The sequence below is a fragment of the Mesoplodon densirostris genome, chromosome 8 (assembly GCF_025265405.1).
Source record: "Mesoplodon densirostris isolate mMesDen1 chromosome 8, mMesDen1 primary haplotype, whole genome shotgun sequence".
Taxonomy (NCBI): domain Eukaryota; kingdom Metazoa; phylum Chordata; class Mammalia; order Artiodactyla; family Ziphiidae; genus Mesoplodon; species Mesoplodon densirostris.
In genome coordinates, this window is record NC_082668.1 from 29,044,800 (window position 1) to 29,070,448 (window position 25,649).

A 25,649-nucleotide genomic window follows, 5' to 3' on the forward strand; every position below is an offset into this window, starting at 1 on the left:
TTGGCTAATTGTCTGGGGCAAGAGGCCTAGCTTTCAGCCTATCTTGCCTTTCAACAAGCATATGCCTTCCTCACTAAGCATGATCATTTCTAGCTTTTGATTAAAAGTGAGATACACGTGACTCTTCCGTTCACTTGAACACTTAGAGACTATTGTAGGGTTATTAACTGACCTAATTTCAATACTGTTGTGTCTCAGGGAATAAGGAGGCCCAAGGCGGAGAGAGAGATGGGGAATAGTCTGTCGGTGGAGCAGTCAGGACACACAACATTTATGGATTAAGTTCTCTGTCTTATATAGGTGCAGTTCATGGTGCCCCAAAACAATTACAATACTAACATCAAAGATCACTGATCACAGATCACCATAACAAATATAATAATGATGAAAAAGTTTGAAATATTGTGAGAATTACCAAAATGTGATACAGAGTCTCTAAATGAGCAAATGCCGTTGGAAAAATGACCCCGCTAGACTTGCTCGATGCAGGGCTGCCACAAATGTTCAATTTGTAAAAAACACAATATCTGCAAAACTCATCAAAGCAAAGCACAATAAAATGAGGTATACCTGTAAGTGAAACAACCTTTTTTTTTTTTACAACTTTATTGGAGTATAATTGCTTCACAATGGTGTGTTAGTTTCTGCCCCATAACAAAGTGAATCAGTTATACATATACATCTGTTCCCATATCCCTTCCCTCTTGCGTCTCCCTCCCTCCCACCCTCCCTATCCCACCCCTCCAGGTGGTCACAAAGCACCGACCTGATCTCCCTGTGCTATGCAGCTGCTTCTCACTAGCTATCTATTTTACATTTAGTAGTGTATATATGTCCATGCCTCTCTCTCGCTTTGTCACAGCTTACCCTTCCCCCTCCCCATATCCTCAAGTCCATTCTCAAGTAGGTCTGTGTCTTTATTCCTGTTTTACCCCTAGGTTCTTCATGACATTTTTTTTCTTAAATTCCATATATATGTGTTAGCATACGTTATTTGTCTTTCTCTTTCTGACTTACTTCAATCTGTATGACAGACTCTAGGTCTATCCACCTCATTACAAATAGCTCAATTTCATTTCTTTTTATGGCTGAGTAATATTCCATTGTATATATGTGCCACATCTTCTTTATCCATTCATCCAATGATGGACACTTAGGTTGAAACAACCTTCTTTAAGATGACAAGGAGTAATGGGTAGTATGGTGAACTGTGGAAAGAATGAACCAACCTAAAGCATTACCAAAAACATCTAAACACTGTGTCAGCCAAGCAAAATACATCTCCAAGTCCACAGCCCTCAAGGCTATTCTTATTTCCCCATTGGTGTGAAAGCTGGGGAGAGCCACCAATGATGGACATCACAGTAGTTTCCAGTGAATCCTCCCCCACCATGAAATGCCTTGGTACCATGTAAGCCCTCAAAACCCAACCGTAGAGCCTGGGTAAGTGAGGAGAGGAAATCCCAGCAATGACTAAAGTTAAATTTTCTCTCCATCCCAGTGGAATGAGACTTAGATTCATAAAATATTCTGAGTTACAGAAAATAAGGAAAGTGGTATTTCTTATACACTTCATTTTGTAGACTATTTACACTAGCTACACAAATCATTAACCCTGCATGCAGCAAAATCTGAACCTGAACTAGTCTCTTTTTTCTTCACTTTTGTTTGAAACCATGTGGCTATGTATAGAGTGACAAAGGGTTACTTCCTGGACCAGAGCTCAGGACAACAGGGTGTTTCTTCTCTCTGGTTCTCCCTGCAAAGGCAGTGGCCATCATTCAGTCCAGGCACCTGGTGTAGAGCGCTGCTTCGGTGCCACAGGTGCAAGGAGTCTCAGGTCTTAACCTATGTTCACTTAGCACACTAAGTACAACTTGGGACTTAGGTTTTATACACATTTGTCACTCCCAGAATTTTCTGTAGAGCATTGAAATTAAGCCACAGCTTGGCCCACAGCATCCACATTTCAATTCTATGAGAAGTGTAAGGGGTTTTCCCTATTTCTTTCCCCAGGCTGAAATAAAGCCTTCCCTCTTCCCAGTTAATGAAAAAGCCAAGCCCAAAGTGCCCTTGTTTGGGTCCTCCAGTTGGAACCTAAATTTCAGCTGTTGCTGCATGTCAGCTGAAGTGGTGGTCCCCACTGACATCCCCATGTTGCTCCTCTAGACGCTCTCTGGGACTCTGCATTAGGGTTCTCATGTATTACTGTTTTGACCCATGAACACACTCCCCACAGAAACAGCTCTGAGCAAAATGATGGGTTTTTTTAATTTATTATTATTTTTCATTCTTATTTTTTCATTTTTAATTAAAATGACTTTTATTCTTTAGATTCTGGCTGCATATATGCCACTAGGCTAACATAAGTAACTCTGCAAATACATGCCTTTACATACTGGATAACAAGAACTGAAACATCATATTATACATAGTTGGTGTCTAATTGATAAATATCAACTTACAAAGATTTATGACCCAAAGGAAAGACAAAGTATTTCAATGAGTCAACATAGGACTGTGACTAATTCTTTGAACATCAAAGAGGCTAAAGGCGTAGGTCATCTTCCCCTCCAGCGATCTTTCCAGTCCAACAGACTATCCTCTTTCAGGCTGATAAATACTTTCTAAAGCCTTCCTAGAGTCCAAGCTTCCAGATATTTATTCCTCCCTCTCACTACACCATTCCAGCTATAGCTCCTCTTTGTGTTCGTGCAATCAATTTCCTCTAAGTCAAAAGCTTTGTGTACTCTTGTTCCCCGTAAAACAAATGTGTATCTAGATCCTACCAGAAATGGGTTTCTTAGGAATTTGGTTTTCTTTTATAATAACCTAAGAGGTAATCTGGTTTTGTATTTTAAAAGTATTACTTTTTCTTATTTCCTTAAGCTTTTAGAAATTTCCCTTTTAGTTCTTCTTTCTGAGATTAACCATCTTAAAACTATTCTCCCTTTTGAATTACAAGTAACCAAGATAAAACCTCCAGTCTTCAGTCTACTTCCACATATGGCTGCAACAAAATCAGACCAAATACTAAAGATCTGCGTTTGCTGTTTTTGTTTTTGTTTTTTTACCACACTGAAAGTTTGAAATTTTGTGAACCTTCTTGATAAAACACTCCAATTTCTTGCACCCTTTAATGAGGAAGCTCTCTTAAAAGACTAATTTGAAATTTTCAGTATTCAGTACAGGTCATTTCCTTCTTATTAACCATTAGTATTCAATATTATGGCACATACTTCTTACAGATTAATTTATATTTGCCATATTAAGACTCTGACTTTTTTGCTCCACCGCTTATTTTGTTTTGTTTTGTTTTTCCCCAACCCATACAAATAAGAGAGTGGACTATATATGAAATGGCTGAAGCTCTACTTCTATTATTAAATAGACAATGTCCCAAATTACTTTTTTTTTTTTTCCAGACTGTCTCAATAGCATCAGCTAGTGATAGAAACTCCAGAGAGAATGGGACCAAAACCCACAATGAGCCCCATGGACTCTGACAGCAAAGAGAAAAAAGAGAACACGAAAATCCCCTCCTCACCCGGGGCCCCTTTTGTGTCGTTCCTGCCAACGCAGCAGCCCTCCTGCTATATAGACCCGCGCGCCCGCCCCACCGCACTGAACTCGCATCCCCGCATCCAGCAGCCATGGGGAAGGTGAGCCCTGCGCCGGCGGGAGGGGCCCGCAGCCGGGCTGGAGGCCAGGCCTCTAAGCCCTGTCCTTCTCTTCCTTGCAGATCACCTTCTACGAGGACCGAAGCTTCCAGGGCCGCCACTACGAGTGCAGCAGCGACCACTCCAACCTGCAGCCTTACTTGGGCCGCTGCAACTCAGTGCGCGTGGACAGCGGCTGCTGGATGATCTACGAGCAGCCCAACTACCTGGGCTGCCAGTACTTCCTGCGGCGCGGTGACTACCCCGACTACCAGCAGTGGATGGGCCTCAGCGACTCCGTCCGCTCCTGCCGCCTCATCCCCCACGTGAGTCCAGTTCCATATCATTCTGGTTCACTTTGGACCCAGAATGGATAGTTTCAAGCAAAGGTTAAACATTTGGAGTAGTGATTATTTAGAATAATTGAGAGTTTGGGGAAAAGGTAAGCTATGGTATATTAGTTCAATATAATTTGCCTTGAACAGAAGTAAAGTGTTGCCCAGGTACCAGTTAATCAACAAATATTTATTGAGTAAGAATGTATCCGCTGCCCCGGGCATGTATAAAATAGAGGTCCTGACCTGGAATCATTTACAATGAAGTTGTAGAAAAACCACTAATATCCAACAGAAAAATAATTAGGTGCTAGTTAGTTTCTGAGCCGACAGGAGTTGAAAAGGAAAATTTTACAAGGGTTCATTCTTGTAAGACTCTTTCCCTTTTTGCCTCACAATTGCATGTTTTGGTTTTCCCCACCTGTACAAATAAAAATACTTTTTCTCAGTAGAGAGCAATGCAGAGATTTTATACACAGGCTACATATAATTCATACGTATCTTAAAACACTAAGTTTTTTTAAAAATTAGTCCTTGGGCTTACTCATTTTTCTTTCCCATTTTTCCTCATTCTATTCATAAAATTACTAAATGAAAATCAAGTATGTAACTGAGAGACTTCAGATGTTTCACTTTGCTTTCCACAGACACAAAAGCATCTAAGCCCTTGGTGATTTTTCCAAGATTTATTTTAAACTCAGTGTAGAGTAATTCATTTCATAAACTGACTTTACTGTTCAAAGACACATGCTTGAAAATTTAAAATAATTCTTCAAAATGGCAAAAATAGTAGTAAGCTGTTGAAGATTTGGGTTTCTCTATGGTACAGTGTCCTGAGCATGGTTAACAGTTCATCCTGGGAAATATTTGAATATATTAAAGAGTGAGATTTCCTTCTTAATTTTTAGTCACACTTTATGATCTTGGAAAGGTACTGAATCTCCAACTTTGAAAATGAAGAGTATACAAAGATTCAGAAATAATTCATTTTTACCATATATTTGAAAATGGCTTGAGCTGGTCCTCACCAAACTGAATGGCATGAATGTGTTGGAATCATTTCATGGTTTGCTTTTCTCCTCTTTCCACCTCTGGATGGGCCAGGCTGGCTCTCACAGGATCAGACTTTATGAGAGGGAAGATTACAGAGGCCAGATGATAGAGATCACTGAGGACTGCTCCTCTCTTCAGGACCGCTTCCACTTCAATGAGATTTACTCTCTCAATGTGCTGGAGGGCTCCTGGGTCCTCTATGAGTTGCCCAGCTACCGGGGAAGGCAGTATCTGCTGAGGCCAGGGGACTACAGGCGCTACCATGACTGGGGGGCCGTGAATGCTAAAGTGGGCTCCTTGAGGAGAGTCATAGATTTCTACTGAAATAAGTGCATCACTTCTCAATCTGGAAAGTAATAAAATATTTTCTGTTTTCCTGGCAATGGTTTGCTTGTGTTTTTCCTTTTGTCCTACATTTATTATTTTATTTATACACTCACACACACACACACACACACATACACACAAGATGCACGTGGAAATCAAGGTGTATGATCTACGGGTAACAAAGAAAATTCTCACAATAGAACTATGCCTTCAAATGAAGCAGAGCTTTACAGTTTACAAAACACTTCATAATATATTATCTTATTTGATTCTCTGGCCTTTAAACACATTGCTGCTTCAAACCAGATCGTGAGATATCTCTTCAGTTTTTCTTTGAGGAGTGAGGATCTGAAAGCTGAGGTTCAGAGATAGTGTGACCCACTTCTTAAATCAGGGATTCTGAAGCTGGCTACAATGGGCTTCAGAAGATTTTTAAATTCCCTAAATTGTATGCAAAATTGAGTTCACAAATCTCTGGCAGGCAGACTTTTTTTTTTTCTCCTTTCATTATTTTGCCTTTTTTTTTTTTTTTTCTTTCACGCTTGATTTTGATGCTGAACTGATCTCATGACACTCTCTGGACACTGAAACATTAAGTGGAGGAATGCTGATGGGGAGAGAGGAGATGGTTCTGGAAAAATTTTTGCCTTCCTAATGAAAGGGAGCATCTGCCCTGGTGCCACAATTCCCTCTTATTTCAGACATTTTACACTCAAGAGCTGACAAGTACGAGGGAAATGTCACAGTTTCAGAAATGCTGGCCTTGATGTGGTCAAGCCCCTGAACCAATGTTTATTAGTCAGGGCTCTCCAGAGAAACAGAACCCATAGGATCTATATAGATATAGATGAGGAGATTTATTATAGGAATCAGCTCATGTGATTATAGAAATTGATAAGTCCCATTATCTGCAAGCTAGAGAATCTGGAAAGCTGGTGGAATAATTCAGTCTGAGTCCAGAGGCCTGAGAACCAGGAGTGCTGATGTCTGAGGGCAGAAGGAAGAGGGAGTTCATCCTTCCTTCTCCTTTTTGTTCTATTCAGTCCCTCAACAGATTGGATGGTCTTCTCTACTCAGTACACTGATCCAAATCCTAATCTCTCCCGGAAATACCCTCACAGACACACCTAGAAATAATGTTTTACCAGCTATCTGGGCGTCCCTTAGCCCAGTCAAGTTGACATAAAATTAACTATCACACAATGCCAGCAACCCTTTACCTTGAGACTTCTTATAATGGGAGTAAAATAAACCCACATTTGATTATGGCACCACCATTGGGTGTTCTTTTATTTGTAGTTCAATACACATTTCTAGCTGACACAGAGTATACGTAACTTTTTCGGAGGTGACTGTTTAGAACTTTATTCAGAGTCTCAAAGAAATTCCTAATGGAAAATCCCCCCTGCCAAGAAGAAGAAGAAGGGAGGGAGGGAGGAAAGCAAGTCACTATAGCACAATGAAGTAATATGGTGTTTAACATATTTCAGACCTGGAGATCATCAAACCTAGATCACTCATTTTATGTAAGGCAAACTAAGGTTCAGTTCTAATTTCAAACAGTTAATAATAGAAGAGAAGTGGCATCAGAATTCAGAACTCACAGCTCAGAAAATCAATGCTTTTCCACTGTGGAATCAGGAAGATGCTTGTCAAAATAATGACAGCACCAGCTTACAGATTCTTACCATGAGGTAAGCAACCAACCAACCAGGAACTGAATTAAATATATAGGATAATCCAAAGCTGCATTCTCTGTCTATATAAATGCACACATGATACACACACAGTTATATATATTTATATAACTGTATACATATACTCTCCATATGTGTGTATATCTGTGTGTGTTAGTATATTGCCTGTGTAAGGTTATAGGGAAGTATAACACTATATTCACTTACATTAGTTCTTCTACTGCTTGTTTTCTTACTTGCACTCTCATTGCTACAGTCTTAGAAAGGAGTGGTGACTACGTTTGTACTCAAAGACTGATCTGATCAAGTCATTTCCCTGATTAAAAACCTTTGATATTACTCCACTGCCCACAGGGGCAAATTCTACCTTTTTCAAGAAATTGGCCCCAGCCTATCTACTTCCTCTCTTATTACCTGACCCCAGTTGTCCTTTACTCCATCTCGTCCAAGTCATCCAATCACGTTAAGCATTCTCGCACCACTCTGAGTTTGCTCACATCTTTTCCTCACCCGGATTACTTTTCCCCACCTTCTACCCAGTAAGCTGCTCATCTCCAAAGCTTGATCAGAGTTCATCCCAATCCCTTGGCCAAAAATGGATCTGAATCAGTTAGCATACATTAGACTGAAAGTAGCCAAAACACCATAGCAATGGATAAACAATGTGGAAATCTATTAGCTCACATGATAGAAGTCCTAGGGTAGCACAGAATTTAGGAATGGTTAGTTCAGCAGCTCAACAATAAAGTCAGGGCCCCAAGTTTTGTCCATCTCCCACCATATCATCAACCTGAAGTTGGTGTCCCTGGAAACCATAGATGCTAGCTGCAAGCAGGGCAATACACAAGGAAGGTTGGGTGAAGGAAATCAACCAAAAAGCTTTGCCTACAGCACAACTGTGCCCAGAGCACTAATTCCCAGGATTAAAGAGGACCTTGAAATATTATCAGTTCTTGAATGTAAGCTTTGGTGGTGTAAGATAGTCAGAATGGAATGAATAAAGGGAGAAAGAGGAAGAAAGCCCAAGAAGGGAAATGTAAAAAAATTTTAAGACATTAATTATATTAATTATTCCCTTCTTATAATATAAAGTAAGAGGACTATAAGTAAGTTAAAATAAACTCCGTTTTAAATGCTTTCTCATTCCCTTTCAACCACTAGGAGTTATCCTATTTTAATGTTTTCTTACAACCACAGTAGATTTTGTGTGTGTGTGTGTGCTGCACTGTGTGGCTTGTGAGATCTTAGTTCCCCAACCAGGGACTGAACCTGGGCTCTTGGCAGTGAGAGCGTGGAGTCCTAACCCACAGTAGCATTATTGAAATCAAGAAATTAATGTTGAAAAAATTCATATTGATTCCCTTTTTTTCTTGTTGCTCATGGAAGATGCTTTAAATTGTAGTGAAATATACATAATACAAAATTTACCATTATTACCATTTTAAGTGTACAATTCAGTGGCATAAAGCACATTCACATCATTGTGCAACCACCAGCACTATTCATCTTCAGAAATTTTTCATCATCCCAAACTGAAACTCTGTACTCATTAAACAATAACTCCCCATTCCCACCTTCCCCCAACCCCTGGTAACCACCCTTCTACTTTATTTCTTTATAAATCTGACTATTCCAGGTATCTCAAATGCATTGAATCATATAATATTTGTCCTGTGTCTGGCTCATTTCACTTAGCATAGTGTTTTCAAGGTTTGTTCACGTTGTGGCATTTATCAAAATTTCATTCCTTTTTAATGCTGACTAATATTCCATTCTATGCATATACCACATTTTGTGTACCCAACCATTCCTAAATGGGCATTTGAATTATTTCTTCCTTTTGGGTATAATAAAGAATACTGCTATGATCATTGGGGTACAAAGAGCTGTTCAAGTCCCTGCTTCCAATTCTTTTGGATATATGCCTAGAATTGGAATTGCTAAATCATATGGTAATTTGATGTTTAATTTTTAAGGAACTACCATACAGTCTTCCACAGTGGCTGTACCATTTTACATGCCCATCAGCAATGCACAAGCTTTCCAATTTCTCCACATCCTCTCTAAGACTTGTTGTTTTCTGTTTTGATTTTGCTTTTTATACTAGCCATCCTAATGGGTGTGGAGTAGTATCTCATTGTAGTTTTGATTGCATATCCCTAATGATTAGTGATGTTGAGCAGCTTTCCACGTGCTTATTGGCCATTGTATTATTTTCTTTGGAGAAGTGTCTATCCAAGCCTTGTTTTTCAATTGGGTTTTTTTGGGGGGTGGGTGTTTTATTGTTGTTGCTGAGTTATAGCAGTTCTTTACACATTTTGAATATCAATCCTTTATCATATATGATTTGCAAATACTTTCTCACATCCCATTGGTGTTCTCTTCACTCTGTTGATAGTCTCCTTTGATGCACAAAAGTTTTTATTTTGATGAACTCCAATTTATCTATTTCCTATGCTTTGGTGTTATATCCAAGAAATCACTGCCAATTCTAATCTCTTGAAGATTTTCCTCTATGTTTTCTTCTAAGAGTTTTATAGTTTTAGTTCTTATATTTAGGTCTTTAACCCATTTTGAGTTAGTTTTTGTATGTGGTGTAAGGTAAGGGTCCAACATCATTCTTTTGTATGTGGATATCCAGTTTTCCCAGTACTATTGTTGAAAAGACTGTCTGTTCTCCATTGAATGGTCTTGACAACCTTCTCAAAAATCATTTGACCATATGTGTAAGGGTTTGTGCCTGTGTTCTCTATTCTATTCCATTTGTCTGTATGTCTATTTTTATGCCAGTACCACACTGTTTTGATTATTGTAAATTTTGTAGTAAGTTTTGAAATGAGAATGTGTGAGTTCTCCAGCTTTGTTCTTCTTTTTCAAGATTGTTTTGGGGGAGTCCACTGGTGGTCTAGTGGTTAGGATTCAGCGCTTTCACTGTGGTGGTCTGGGTTCAATCCCTGGTCCAGGAAATGAGATCCTGCAAACCTCTCGGTGAGGCCAAAATTAAATAAATAAATAAAAATTAAAAATGGCTTCACACACACAAAAAAAGATTGTTTGAGGTATTTGGGATCCTTTGAGATTCTACATAAATTTTAGAATGGGTTTTTCTACTGCCACAGAAAATAACATTAGAATTTTATAGGGATTGCATTATATCTGTAGACCACTTTGGGAAGTATTCATATCTGGACAATATTAAATCTACCAATCCATGAACACAAGATGTTTTTCCATTTATTTATATCTTCTTTTCTTTAGCAATGTTTTGTAGTTTTCAGTGTATAATATACTCATGTTAAAATTTTAACATATGGTGAGCATTTTCCATCTCCTTAAATAAGTTCTTTGAGAACATAATTTTTGGTAGCTGTGTAGCATCTCATCAAAGAGGTGTTCTATAACTTACCTAATTAATGCCCTGTTTTGGACATTTTATTTGTATCTAATTTTTTACATTATAAACAGTGGTCTGATAAAATGCCACTGTGCATAATGTTTTCATGTACCTTCAGCTATTTCCTTTGGACAAATTCTTAGAAATGAAAGTATTAGATCAAAGAAGTGAAAATTAAGAGGGTTTTTTTGCAGGGGAGGAATGAGGTGTCTTTTTTATTGTGATAAAAAACACATAACATTAAATTTACCATCTTAACCATTTTTTAACCACAGTACAGTAGTGTTAACTATATGGATGTCCTTGTGCAAAGATCTCTAGAACTTTTTCATCTTGCAGAACTGAAAGGAGGTTTTAAAATATTCATCCACAGTGATCTTTAAAATACGGTACTATGGTTTTAATTTTTTCCTCCTTTCTACTTCTCTGTAGTTTCCAATTTTCTATAAAATTAGAATTTTTAAAAGAAAGAATGTGAATAAGCCTTATTAAATTTATGTGTTTCAAATAAAATTGTTCAGGGCAAACAATTTATCAGCATTAGACTTAAGTAGCAAGAATCCAAACTAAGGAATGAGACAGGTGTATCACAGTTATATCTGTTTGAGGACTAGCTCCTTCTAAAGCAGTGGTTTGCAACCAGGGTTGATTTCACTCCCCCCAGGGGACATTTGGCAATGTCTGGAAATATTTTTTGGTTGTCACAACCTTGAGAGTAATGCAAATAGTATCTAGAGGGTTGAGACCAGGGATGCTGCTCAACATCCTCAAATACACAGGACAGACCCTCACAACTGAGAATTTTTTGACCCAAGATGTCAAAATAGTATGAGGTTGTGAAATCCTGTTCTAAAGAGTGGAGCACCGGAAGCTGCTGGGGGGATGGGAGGGGGGGAAGGAAGGAAGACTCTAGCGCCTGGAACCAGAGCATTAACTAGGGAACAACCAGGCTTGCCCAGGGCTGGGGAAGGTAGAGAAGGAAGAATCTTCCCAAGATTGTAGGATTTTAAGTCTGTTACATGTGCACGTTAACTTGAATTTTCAGCAGCTAGAACTAATTAACCTTAGCACCTGGTTTGCAAAATTACTAGTTAAATAAAAAGTTACGGTGTGAGTAATAACCACCCGTGAGTCCCCGCATGAACTCCAAAGTTGCGGGCTTCCTGCCGGTGGGCCGGAAGCAGCAGCTGGGTCTGGAGGAGGCCCTGGTCCAGTCTGCAGGCAGCAGAGCCGAGCCAGGTGCTTAAACAGGGCTTCCTCGGGGTTCAACCCCCATCACCTTTCCTCCGGTGTGTTGTCTGCTGCACCCGCCCATCAGCGGGGAGGCTGGTAGGACGTTCTCTTAGAGGAGAATCCCATCCTCCTTCAGACGTCCTGCGGAGAAGGCAGGTGCCTCCCACGTCCCACATCCTCACACCAAGGAAACGCTCTCTCATCTAAACGCCTCCCGCTGGAGCCCATCCTGACCTCTGACCCGGCCACTACCCGGTGTTGTTCCTCAAAAAGAGATCATTTCGAAATTCAAAAAGGTTAAAAAATATTTCATTACAAGCATTAACCCCGTTAGGCGCTTTTGCTCGCTTCCAATCTCCTGAATAGGCTTCATTTAAAGGCCCCAGAGGCACCAAGTGACAGTTTTACGCGGGTCATCAGTTCGAAAGCTCTGGAGAGTCTAAGAGAAAACATACAATAAGTCCCCCGCCCACCCCCGCCCTCATTATATAGAAGAGAGAGAGGAAATCCTCCTCACCCGGGGGCCCCTTTTGTGTCGTTCCTGCCAACGCAGCAGCCCTCCTGCTATATAGACCCGCGCGCCCGCCCCACCGCACTGAACTTGCATCCCCGCATCCAGCAGCCATGGGGAAGGTGAGCCCTGCGCCGGCGGGAGGGGCCCGCAGCCGGGCTGGAGGCCAGGCCTCTGAGCCCTGTCCTTCCCTTCCTTGCAGATCACCTTCTACGAGGACCGGGGCTTCCAGGGCCGCCACTATGAGTGCAGCAGCGACCACTCCAACCTGCAGCCCTGCTTCGGCCGCTGCAACTCCATCCGGGTGGACAGCGGCTGTTGGATGCTCTACGAGCAGCCCAACTACCAGGGCCACCAGTACTTCCTGCGGCGCGGTGACTACCCCGACTACCAGCAGTGGATGGGCCTCAACGACTCCGTCCGCTCCTGCCGCCTCATCCCCCACGTAAGTCCGGTTCCCCTGGGCCTGCCGTGCCCTCGGGTCACACCAGTGCTCCAGACGCAGTGGTCAGACTGCAGGGCGGTGGCCTTCTTTTGCTGGCTCTAACCGGGTTCTCTTTCCCTTTATTAATGGCTTTAAGGTTTCTTTCCACCGAAAAATTGAGTGATGCAATGCTCTTAATTGAAATTGTATTCTCCTTTGCTAAAATTAAACTCACCGGGGCTTGCCTGATGGCGCAGTGGTTGGGAGTCCGCCTGCCCATGTAGGGGACACGGGTTCGTGCCCCGGTCCGGGAGGATCCCGCATGCCACGGAGCGGCTGGGCCCGTGAGCCATGGCTGCTGAGCCTGCGCGTCCAGAGCCTGTGCTCCGCAACGGGAGAGGCCACAACAGTGAGAGGCCCGCGTTCCGCAAAAAAAAAAAAGAAAAAAAAAGTAGGCTTATAAAATTAAACTCACCTCTACTGGGCAAAAGTGGTGCACGGCATTAGTTTAGAGCGTCTGTGCCACAGCTGAGGAATAAGCAACAGGTGAACTCCTCACACCCAGGTGCCCTTAGGCTAGTTACTGGGCTACTTCTCTCCTTCCTCATCTGTAAAGCGGGGTTATTAAGGGCAGTTGGTTCATCGAGCTGTGATGAGGTCAAAAGGAGATTGCCCAGCACCTGGCAAACTACCCCTCCTCCAAATATTAACCATTATGAATATCAATGGTCCCTCAAGTTCTGCTTTTTGATTAGGCAAAACAAATAACCAACAATGTGATTCCAGTAGCACCTGCAAAGCCCACTGCTACCCAAGTAAAGCCCGAGCAGCCTGGAATTCCACAGTTAGGGAGGCTTTAATTTGCCTATGACAGAGTCCTGTGGAAAATGTACCACTCTGGGGAAATTTGAAATCCCCTCAGAGGGTTGAAAGCCTTGATAGGACCCAGACTGGCCTTAGGAGCCTGGAAATCTGGGCTTTTACTTTCCAGCCCTGACGCTTTGATTACAGCCTGAAAGCTCTAGTCATTAGTTTCTCTTAAAAGAAGAAAAGACTTAGAATGGTTGCTCCACGTGTGTCAGGCTGTTGTGAAGATCAAATTAGATAACGCACATGTGAGTCTTTTGCAAACCATGGAAGATATCTTATTAGCAGTTTTTTATACCTCAGAATGAATTGCTTATGAGAACCTTTCCTAACGAGGATTTAATGGTGGAAGAAGGAAGAAGGAATTGAGTGGGTACCTGCTGGGAAGGAACAAGCAGATTAAAGAACAAGTGCTCAGGAAGAGACAGACAGGATTTGCCCAGGACTGACAGACTGCCCTTACATTTTTCTAAAGGTTTTATAATCTGTTGATCTAGACAGGCCTCCTTCATGATCTTGAGCTTCTGTTTTTATTAATTACCTAAAAGTGTTTTGCCAGACCATATATTAGAGGTGAGAACTGAAACCTAATCATTACGATGACTCTTGCTTTTCAGGATTTTAGAATAGCAGGATTCAAAGCAGAAAGGAAGGGATTAAGGAGTTGCCTGGGCTGGACTGCCACCATCTGTGCTTCACTTCGGGGAAAGCAATTCAACTTCCTCTCTTCCCAGCCTCTTTTAATGCTATTGAGATTGAAAATAATGCCTTTTGCCAGGGATATATTTGTCTTTTTATTTTAATATCTAATTATTTTTATATCCTCCAAGGAGAGCTCCAGACCACCATTTAAGTCTAAGGAGAGAGCACAAATTATATATATAAAAATTGTCACTTAAGAATGGTACTGGGCTTCCCTGGTGGTGCAGTGGTTGAGAGTCCACCTGACGATGCGGGGGACACGGGTTCGTGCCCCAGTCCAGGAGGATCCCACATGCCGCGGAGCGGCTGGGCCCGTGAGCCATGGCCGCTGAGCCTGCACGTCTGGAGCCTGTGCTCCACAGCGGGAGAGGCCACAGCAGTGAGAGGCCCGCGTACCGCAGGAAGAAAAAAAAAAAAGAATGGTACTAAGTAGGTACTAAATATGATTCATGTAGGTTGTGGCCCTAGAAAACTATGGAGCACCATGCATATCTTGATCTATGTGAAGTGCACCCTCTTTAGTTTTGCAGTGTACAATCTACCCAGCTGTACGCAGTGGCCCTGGTGTTGGCTGTCTTTTTAGTATGTCATCTTTGATATAGAAAATATTTTTTTTTTAAAAAGCCCATTTCCCCAGCGGTGTGAGTGATTCATTGCTAAAGGCTAGGTTTTCTGACTCTTCCCATCTGCTGATTGCTGAACCCAGACCAGCTCCCACCGGCTGAGGATGTATGAGCGAGAGGACTACCGAGGCCAGATGGCGGAGCTCACGGAAGACTGCTCCTCGCTCCGCGACCGCTTCCACTTCAATGAGATCCGCTCCCTTCACGTGCTGGAGGGCTGGTGGGTCCTCTATGAGATGCCCAACTACCGGGGGCGGCAGTACCTACTGAGGCCGGGGGACTACAGGCACTACCACGACTGGGGGGCCCTGGATGCCAGAGTGGGCTCCCTGAGGAGGGCCGTGGATTTCTATTGAAATATTTTAACTCTACCGTTTTCTCCATCTGGAAGCTAATAAAATATTTCCTGTGTGTCTCCTGCAGTTATGTAGCTTTCTTTTCCTTTCAGATTCCTTGGAAAGAAAGGCTCAGCAAAAATAAAGCTGGGAATAATGTGGATTTTCTTACATGTATCAGTGGAAAGGGTGGTGTGGGGTAGCAGTTAAGAGGACAGGCTCTGGAGCCAGAATGCCTGGGTCCACATCCACTTACTAGCTATAGGCAATGGAGCAAGTTAGCACTTTAAACATTTTTGTGTCTCAGTTTTCTAATTTGTAAAAAAGGGGGTAATAATACTTTTCTCTTCATAGGAATTAAATGTGGCTTAATTAAGTTAATAGCTGTAATTCTCTTACAACGATGCCAGGCACAAAGCAACTGATATATAATAAGAACTTACAATGTAAGTGTTCCTTAGTTATTACTGAGTATCTGGACCTTGTACATTAGTGTTTTCAAAGTATCAGTAATGGGTTGAGGATCACCTGCCACAGAATCACCTGGGACACCAGTTAAAAGACAGAATCCTAAACCTCACCCCACAGGTGATTCATATGCAAATGAAATTTAAGAACTGCAGTTCTAAATCTAGTTTGTAGTACTACAGAAGTACATCCGAAAAGATTGAACACCTCCAGGGCTTCCCTGGTGGCGCAGTGGTTGAGAGTCCATCTGCCGATGTAGGGGACATGGGTTTGTGCCCCGGTCCGGCCAGATCCCACATGCTGCGGAGCGGCTGGGCCCGTGAGCCATGGCCGCAGAGCCTGCATGTCTGGAGCCTGTGCTCTGCAACGGGAGAGTCCACAACAGTGAGAGACCTGCGTACCGCAAAAAAAAAAAAAAAAAAAAAAAAAAGATTGAACACCTCCATTTTTAGACACTGGGCTCTGTACCAGGAAACAACAATGAGCAGAACTGGGTCCTTGTCCCCAGTCTAGTGAGGGAGCAGAATATCCAAGAGAATTTTTAAAATAATTATCCCAGCAGCATGGTTGTTGCATGTATGTCTACATGACTGTGGGAGCATTGAGGAAGAAGCCCAAGATACTTGTCAGAGTATCTGAGACGCTCCTACTGCAACTTCATCCATCCCTAGGAAGGACTTCGAATTCCCACCACCACACTGAGAATTATCAAAGATCCGGCTTATTATCAAGTATCAAAGATCCGGCTCCAAAATTCTTCTGGTAAAATTTCTAACAGAATGCTAGGAAAAAGAGATTGAAACAGATTATCATACCGACATGACAGGCAATATAACAAAGGGATTAGAACTCTAAAATATGACTGCAGTTAGACTGCTTTAGTTTGAATCTCAACTATATCTTGTACGAGCCAGGCAAGAGCCTCAGATCGGGTTCCCCCAGACACAGATCATGAACCAAGGATTCAGGAAAAGTGACTTATGGGGAAGTGCTCCCACAAGGAAAGGTGAGGGAGTTGGAGAAGCAAGATGGGGAAGAAAATGCCAACTTAGCCAGATCCCTTGGAGAGCCTCAGAGCATGGATCATACCTCAGAGTTTCTCCCGCCTGGAGGCAAAGGATCTGGGAGCTGGTTATCCGCCAACAGTCCCCTTTGCCATTGATCACAGGGCAAGGGAGACACAAAACTCCCAGAGCCTTTGGACTCTCCTCACTGGCTGGTGAGGGGCAATCGTCAGAAGTTTGCAGGGCAAGCGTTAGCAGCAAAGCCTGCCGAAGCGGGGGGATGAGCTCTCAGAGCTGGAAAGAAGGCCTGAAAGGATCTGGGCAGAGTGTACCTCATCAGTATAGTAGGGATAGTAAAAGTCTCTCCCTTGCATGGTGTGAGGTTAAATTGATAAAGCCTGTAAACACTAAGTACAGTGCCTGGCACATGGTAAGTGCTCACCAACTGTCTCCAATTATTATTATCACCATCATCATTATCATTATTATTACTAAGTTCTATGGATTTGGGAGAAATTGATATAAATGTTGTGGAAACACCATGAACTAATCTTGTCCTGCAGGGAAGAAAGCATGGCACATACGAGGGAAACAATGAGTAATTTGAGTTGACCAAAGTATGAAGAGCCCAGAGAAATAAGAGAAAAGGTGGTCTGATAGTTAAGGCCAGATCTGGGAGGGAAACAGCATTGGTCATCAGACCTTGGCTGAGACAAAAGAGATATTGTCAGTAGGCTCAGAACCAGCATCTAGAACCTGAGCTTTAAAGTCAAAAGCATTTTAAAAAATAAAAGGAGAGCAATGGAACAAGCAAAATTCTTTCAAATCCACATAAGCAAAAACCAGTAAAGGAGAAGCATTTGTACAAAACACTAACACTGCTTCTTGCTCCACAAGCAATGTGACCCCGTTCTCCTCCAAGAGGCCGAAGCTAGCTGCCTACTCAGACCTGTGAACTGGAAAAGGTGATTGTGTAGGGGCTTCCCTGGTGGCACAGGGAGCACGTGTTCGAGCCCTGGTCCGAGAAGATCCCACATGCCTCAGAGCAACTAAGCCCGTGCGCCACAACTACTGAGCCTGCGCTCTAGAGCCCATGAGCCACAACTACTGAGCCCGTGTGCTACAACTACTGAAGCCCACATGCCTAGAGCCCATGCTCTGCAACAAGAGAAGCCACCGCGATGAGAAGCCTGCACCGCGCAACGAAGGGTAGCCTCCACTCGCCGCAACTAGAGAAAGCCCACACACAGCAACGAAGACCCAACGCAGCAAAAAATAAATAAAATAATTTTTTAAAAAAAAGAAAGGTGGTTGTGTAATAATCAACACAAGCTATTTAAAACCTTTACATTTTCACTGCCACTCCTTCTCACATTACCTTTCATCGAAACTATTCCAATAACTTCTTAACTTAGTTACTTTCTCCTCGGCCCTTCCAGCTCTCGTTAAAAAACAACTTTTTTTCTCTAAGAACAAAACTAGAATATTGAATATATTATTTGGGCATATGGGTTGCTTCTGTTAAGATTAATTGCTAAGGTTATTTGAAGAAACTTGAAAATAAAAAGAAAGAGGAAGGGGAGAGGAAGAAAACAGAGAGATACTAGCCATGAGAGAATGGTGGCTCAGGACAGGGTGTGGCATTTATGGAGGTGAAAAGTGGTGAGATTCTGAACATATTCTGAAGGCGGAGCCAACAAAAACTCTTGCTGGATTCAATGTGGAGGTGAGAGAGAGGTTTGGTCTGCGCAACTGGAAGGAAGGAGTTGCCGTCAACCTAAACAGGGAGAACTGCCAAGAAGCAGGTTTGTGGAGGAAAACCAGGAGGTCCCATTTTGGACAAGATGAGTTTGAGGTGTCCGTGAACATCTAAGTGGAATTGTTAACCAGGCAACTGGTTATACTAGCCTGGAGTTCAGGAGAGAGGCTGGGCTGGAGATCTACTTTTGTAAGTCATTGGTGGGTAGATGGTATTGAAAGTTATAAGTCTGAACAGGATGCCCAAGGGAGTGTGTGTAGGTGGAGAAGCCTGGGGTGCACTCCAGCTTTTTTTTTTTTTTTTTTTTTTTGCTGTACGCGGGCCTCTCACTGCTGTGGCCTCTCCCGTTGCGGAGCACAGGCTCCGGGCACACAGGCTCCGCGGCCATGGCTCGCGGGCCCAGCCGCTCCGCGGCATGTGGGATCTTCCGGGATCGGGGCACGAACCCGTGTCCCCTGCATCGGCAGGCGGACTCTCAACCACTGCGCCACCAGGGAAGCCCGCACTCCAGCTTTAAGAGCACGAGACAAAGAAGAATGTATGGGTCAGGGAAAGCTAAATGCTGTCACAAAGAGCACCAACAGTTCAGTGACTTACACAATAAAAGTTTTATCTTTCATTTAAAAAAATAAAATAAAATTTTAAACAGAGGTTTTTTGTTTTTGTTTTTAACATAATGACTTTTTAACTAGTTCTTCAGACCAGATACATCCAGAAACATTGAAGTCAGAAGGAACAATGCCAATATAATTAGAGAAGTGGAATCTAATTGTTTTATATCACTTTTAATTTTTTGCCCATCATACTAAAAAGCACTACATACAGATTCATCAAGGAAATTTGGAAAATTATAATGAATACTTAAAAATACCAGGATGCCCTGTATACATCTATAAATCTCCTTCAGTTCGAACATAAATGTGATTCTGAATAAAGCTGTTATAAACAAACAGACAAAAAAATACCAGAGTGCCTATGCACCCACATTTAGAATTACTAAGAGACTGAGATTAAGGACTTTGAAGCTGTGATAAGCAGAGTGACAGAGGCCTGGTGCACAGCTGCCTAGATTTACTTCCTCTTAGATGAGAGCACCACCCAGTGCTCACCAGAAGGAAGGCAGGTATGGTTTTAAAGTTTGTCCCAACATCACAATTAGTAAGAGATTATTTTGCACCTTTTAAATATACTGTTATGCCGTGTAGTCAAGGTAAACTTATAACTTAGCCGAAGAGCTTATTAAGTAAGTGTAAATTGTACTCAAATAGCAGTGTTTGAGAACTTTGTGACACAGCATAGGCATTTCCTAAGAGAAGGTGAAGAAAGGCATGATGGTTGGTCTGTGTTCACTGGAGCGGCTGTGGCCCTTCGGAGAAGGGAATCCAGCATTTGTTTGTGCCTTTTCACAGAGCCTATGTCTTCTCCTCCATCTCAACATCTGACAGATCCATTTCTAATTTATGAAAGTTTGAGTTCATGAGTAAGATAGATCCCATACCCTTGTTCAAATACTTCCTTCACTTTCACCTTCAAGCTCAACACCTATTTACTTATGATTTCTCAACCAACTCTTTTTTACATCCTTTACATTTTTTCTTACCATTGTATATGAGTAGTTCTTTTACCAGAATATTGATTCATCTCTTTTAGAAAACAGGGACAGCTATGCCACATGTCATTGGCTGACTTCCTCTGTGTCCCTATCCCTCTCTCAGTGTCTACAGACCTATATGGTTGTTCATAACCCACTGGTCTTAAAATGTCTCAGATCAATCTAGGTGTATTCAGAGATGATGTACAGTGTGTAGGGCAGCGCCTCTGCCCATCCTTGCATTTGAAAGCCACGACCTTGGCTCTTTAGAATAACACCCAAGCTTGCGTCTTGAGGCTGCTTTGAGCACTATCCTCCAAACGACGTTTGTCTTTCTGCCTGAATCCTCCCACTGCCAGCTTATGCTGGTCTCAAAGGTGGGAATTTGGAACTGTAGATAGAGCGCATAAATATAGCTCCTGTTCTCATAGCCTTTGGGCTTTGTTAAGAGTTCCAGAAAACTTTCACCACACGTACCACGTGAAAGGGGACCGCTGCAAATCAGCCTAGATCCCAGAGCCCTATCAGGGTCTACCACACTCCCACTTGGAAACTTCCCTGTTCCCACTGACTCAGACTTTGTGGCCACCTGCCTCACCCTCTCAGGGTCCTGGCTTGGAAAATAAGATAAACCCTGTTGTACCTCATCATCTTTTCTTTCCTTGAAATCAGACTAGTCCATTCTGAACTAAGTCTCACCAGATTCTTCACCATGGTTTCCAGGTCCTACAGCTCACTTTTTGCACCTCTTTTGTTCTTGAAAACTCTTCCTCTTTAATACTTACTTAATCTGGCTTTATTATTTTATTTATTTATTTATTTATTTTTGTGGTACGCGAGCCTCTCACTGTTGTGGCCTCTCCCGCTGCGGAGCACAGGCTCCGGACACGCAGGCTCAGTGGCCATGGCTCACGGGTCTAGCCACTCTGCGGCATGTGGGATCTTCCCGGACTGGGGCACGAACCCACGTCCCCTGCATCGGCAGGCGGACTCTCAACCACTGCGCCACCAGGGAAGCCCTGGCTTTATTATTTTTTTAAGAACTTCCCTTTTATTTATTTTTATTTTTTTTTGGTTGCACCACATGACATGTGGGATATTAGTTCCCCAACCAGGGATCGAACCTGCACCCCTTGCACTGGAAGGGCAGAGTCTTAACCACTGGACCGCCAGGCAAGTCCCTTAATCAGGCTTTATTTAAAATGTTGCTTTTCCCCCTTCATCCTCCATTATAATCCTCCATTCAAGGATTCACAGTACTCAATTTTGCCTTTAAGAAGCAGAAGCACTAGAAAAAAAAAAAAAGCGGCAGCAGCAACAGATTTCAACTCAACAAATTTAAATTAACTAATAATCATTACAACTTTTAAAATGCTTCAGCTTTCACAGTTACAGTTTACCATAACCCTCTAGCTGGTTTTCTGTTAGAAGCATTGCTCCTGAATTCTCAAGAGCTAATTTTTGGAATCAAACTTAGATACTAACATTACCATCCACTAGTTGTGAGACATCAGGCAAGCACTTAACCTCTCAGCTGTAATGGGGCTAATCACAGAAGCCACATCATGGGGCGTTTGTAAGATGTAAATAATAACATAATGCTATAAAATGCCTGACATATAGTAACTCATTAAATGTTAACTATTGTCGTTACATTTTATTTATCTTTTTATTGTCCTAAGTATTGTATTTTGTACTTGTTGTGGACTTTTAAAAATTATCAAGAAGCCCAAAGCTTGGCTAAAAATAATGTAATTATAAGAGTATGTAAGGGAGCTATAGTACCTAGAACACAGGAAATAATAGATCTACTGTTCTCCAAACTAGTCAAATAAATTTCTCATTTCTAGGCAATACATTGTAAAGGTATCATTACTAACGTCACATTTTCTAAAGAGGATACCAGAATTGTGAAGAGTCTAAAAACCATCTCCTAAGAGTAAAGAAACTGGGACTACTGAAATTGTAGAGAAAAAGTATTTTCAGATATTTAAAAGGATCCCATGTGAAAAAGAGCCCAGACTAATTTTCTGAGTCCAGTACAGAAGCAACACCAATGGGTATAATTTATGGGGAGACTGCTATCAGCTCAACACAAAAAAGACTTTAAAGTAGGTAGAAATAGCAGCAATGTAATAGGCACAGGGTAGTGACCATTCTGTTCCTTGAGGGACTCAGGCATCCACCGAATAATAGAGTGTTTCTGTGCAGGTGGGAATTGAACTTAACTCTGAGCATCCCTTCTTACTCATGGGAGTTTATTTATCCAGTTCTAGGGAGGTGGAGTAGATGTCATCTGTTACAAGTGACAGATCGTCAACTCAAAAGAGTTTAAACTGAAACAGGATTAGAACTAGGAAGTCACAGCTGTTGTCATGCTGAAATGTATTCAAGGGTTCAAGCAATGATATCCTTTCCTTCATGTGGGCTTCATCCTTAAACAGGCTTTCCCATGAGATAGTCCACAGGAATCCAGGATTACCAGATCACTAATGTTCAAAATCCCCATCTCTCTCCCTAAACATTTAGATCAGGTCTCTTAAAAGGATTCCTGTTAGTCTTGCAGGGGTGAGTTGCCAGCCCTGAACCATGAGTGCTTCCTAGAGGGTGGCATGTTCTAATTGGCCAGCCTTGGTCACATGACCACCATGTGTTGGGAGATAGGACCTTGGGATTACTCGCTCTACCTGTGGAGGAGCAGTTCTCAAAGAGAAGAGATGTTGGGCTGACAAAAATAACAGATATCTGCTACAAGGGGAGGCTTGAATATGTAGATGTGAATAATTATGCCTCCAAAGTCCCTGGATGACCCCAAGAAATCCTCTTCTTCTGTAAGGTATTATCCATTATTCACAGATGTAAAGTATGGACAAAACCTTATTTTCCCTTTTGTAAACGTTTTTCTTCATGGGTCCATATTTTTCTTCTCTAAGAGGTTTATAAGAATAGATGATTATAATTACCAAAGTAATCTAGAAATTCTTTCTAGGAATAACTAGTGGAAGGTAGTAGTCAGTTGGGTTCGATTTGGTGCAAATGAACCACAGATGGAAATATTAGTTTACATAGGCTTTATTTGACCTTTCCTTTACAAACTCAGATTAGTGGAGAAAACCATTTGTAAGAATTAGTTCTTTGAATTGTGACTGTCGTGAATTTGGTTTGGGGCTACCCATTGGTTATTGATTCTTTCCTTCCCAGGAACAACTATTGCTTTCCTGTTTGTCTCATTTTGTGTCCTGGGAACTTTGGTGACTTTTGGAAAGTCCATAATGATGGGGACTGGTAGCCAGGGGGACCAACCTGTAATTAAAAGTTTGAAACATCCAGCCCCACTGCCACCAGCCACCTGTGGGGAAGGGAGAGGTGGTCAGTAATTTAACCAACCATGTCTATGTAATGAAGCCTACTTAACACCCAAAAGGACGAGGTTTGGAGAGCTTCCAGGTTGGTGAACATGTGGAGGTGCTGGGAGAGCTATGCACCAGGCAAGGGCATGGATGCTCTGAGCCCCTTTCCCCACACCTTGCCCTATGCAGCAGCTCTTCCATCTGGCTGTTCTGCCCATGATTTTTAAGTGACAACAAATGACATATATATAACTTTAGACTCTTTAGAATACTAAACCTGTCCTAAGAAATTTTCAGAAACAAAAGAGTAGCCACTTCCTGTGAAAGAAACGAGTTTAATAGCCATGATCTTATCACCAGCTATTTTTAGCAAAAGTCTTTTCTTTAAACCACTACTTATACTCCTTAAACAAATTAAAACTAAAACCTCTTAAAAGTCCTTTTATTAAAAAGTATCCTTTCCTAATAAACCTGTAATCTAGTAAATAAACTGTTTCTCTGAGTTCTCTGAGCCAGTCTGGCAAATTAACGAAATTCAAGGAGGAGGTTGTGGGAACCTCCAATTTATAGCCAGTAGGTCAGAAGCACAGTTGATAACCTGGATGGGACTGGCATCTGAAGAGGATGCAGGCAGTCTTGTAAGACTGAGCCCTTAACCCACGGGATCTGATGCTATCTCTGGGTAGATAGTGTCAAAATTGAGTTATATTGTATGACACCCAGTTGGTGCAGCAGAATTGCTTGATGGGGGGAAACTCCACACATTTGGGCACCAGAGTACAGAGCGTTTGGAGTGTTGTGTGTGGCGTAGGGAAAACAATAGCATGTTTTTTCTTTATATCTAAGCACCCTTCTCCAATAAAAGGAACCAGGGCTCCTAGGAGAAGTGGTTAATTCCAAGACAGGAGCAGGGCAAACAAATATGAGTATGGAACATTTTGTGGTACCCGAAAATAAGGAAATACTAAAAAAATAAAAGGGAGAGACACAGGCGCCAACCCAATGGTGATCCTAATGACAGAAGCTGGAACCATTTAAACCGCTATGACTCAGCTTGTCCTGGGCTAGTGAGGATTCATTGTAACTGCTGCCCTACAGGGAGCTTTTTAACATGGGAACATGGTGGGAAGCAGCCTCTTCTCTACCCACTTCCTCAATGGACCTATGAGTTTTTTAATATCTCCATTAGCTCAGAAGCAAACAAAAAAATTCCCCATGAGGTATAATACACATTATTATAATTTTAGAGATAAGACTTATTTGGCACTGTTCAGACGAGTCTCTGCTGATGCTTTATGACAGGAAAATATTGAAATTCTTTAAACATCTGGAATATATATCCAGACATGGATAGATGACTTGGTGGCCCTGTGTAATATAACTCCCACACCAGTGACCAGGGATCAAGCAGCTGCTGAAAGGACAACAGCGTTGGAAGGCTGTCCTGCTACTTTGACAATGTTTCTCTCTGCCATGTAGCCAATAATAATTGACAACATTTACAGTGTTTCCAGTGTGGCAGGCACAGTGCCAGTCACTTCACATCCATTTGCTTCTTCCAATCTTTTCACAACAGGCATATGCGTTAGGTTCTGGCAGTATCTGCATTTAACAAGGATACCAGTTCCTAACAGTTAAATGGTTAATCCAGCGCCACATACGAATGGAAGGAGCAGACCCAGGATTTGAAGCCAGATTTCTCTGACTCCAGAATCCTCACAGTTCACCATTAGGTTATTCAGCTCCGCCTCCGGCAGGATGAGGACACGCTTTGACAAAGGAAGACTTGTGGGGGGGGGCGGGTGTTGGGAGTGTCAGAAACATGTACAGTTGATCCTCAGTATCTGCAGGGGATGGGTTGCAGGAGCCCCTGGGGGTACCAAGATGCCCAGATGCTCGAGTCCCTTCTATAAAAAGGCTGGCACGGTCGGCTGACCTCATCCATGGGTTTGGCATCTGAAGATTCAACCAGCTGCTGTTGAAACGGGATGCCCTGGATGCAGCACCTGTGTATGTAGATGGCCAACTGTATGTTTATGGAAAAAAAAAAAAAAACGATGTAGAAGTGGACTCAAGCAGTTCAAAACTGTGTTGGTCAAGGGGCAGCTGTATACTATTTCCTGGACATGCCATTTGTAGCAATAATTTACTTGAAGGTTGTAATCTCATCCAAAATGAGGAGAAAAGAGGCAGAGGGAGAGGCGGGAAAAGGGTCCCACCTAGAGGACTGGAAACAGAGGAAAAAGGGATCTTTGAAACTCAAAAGCAACACTCATGAAACCAGACTGGCTATAGTAGCTTCCGTCATTTTAGACAA

The 25,649-nt window shown here is 42.2% G+C and overlaps 2 protein-coding genes across 2 annotated transcripts; both read left to right on the forward strand.

Moving 5' to 3' along the window:
* Positions 1-3,653: 3,653 nt before the first annotated feature.
* LOC132494951 (gamma-crystallin D) lies at positions 3,654-5,371 on the forward strand. The gene is made up of 3 exons (XM_060106414.1): positions 3,654-3,662; positions 3,743-3,985; positions 5,099-5,371. Exons 1-3 carry the CDS (start codon positions 3,654-3,656, stop codon positions 5,369-5,371), a joined length of 525 nt encoding a protein of 174 aa, XP_059962397.1.
* A 6,951-nt stretch (positions 5,372-12,322) lies between these two features.
* On the forward strand, positions 12,323-15,181 carry LOC132494929 (gamma-crystallin F). Its single transcript, XM_060106363.1, has 3 exons — positions 12,323-12,331; positions 12,412-12,654; positions 14,909-15,181. The coding sequence occupies exons 1-3, from the start codon at positions 12,323-12,325 to the stop codon at positions 15,179-15,181; spliced, it is 525 nt and encodes a 174-aa protein (XP_059962346.1).
* The last annotated feature ends 10,468 nt before the right edge of the window (positions 15,182-25,649 follow it).

What these genes read in the sequence shown, in the direction of transcription:
- LOC132494951 (XM_060106414.1), top strand. An exon ending in CCTGCCGCCTCATCCCCCAC is followed by an intron (nt 3,986 to 5,098) that starts GTGAGTCCAGTT and finishes TGGATGGGCCAG; the next exon opens with GCTGGCTCTCACAGGATCAG.
- LOC132494929 (XM_060106363.1), top strand. An exon ending in CCTGCCGCCTCATCCCCCAC is followed by an intron (nt 12,655 to 14,908) that starts GTAAGTCCGGTT and finishes TGCTGAACCCAG; the next exon opens with ACCAGCTCCCACCGGCTGAG.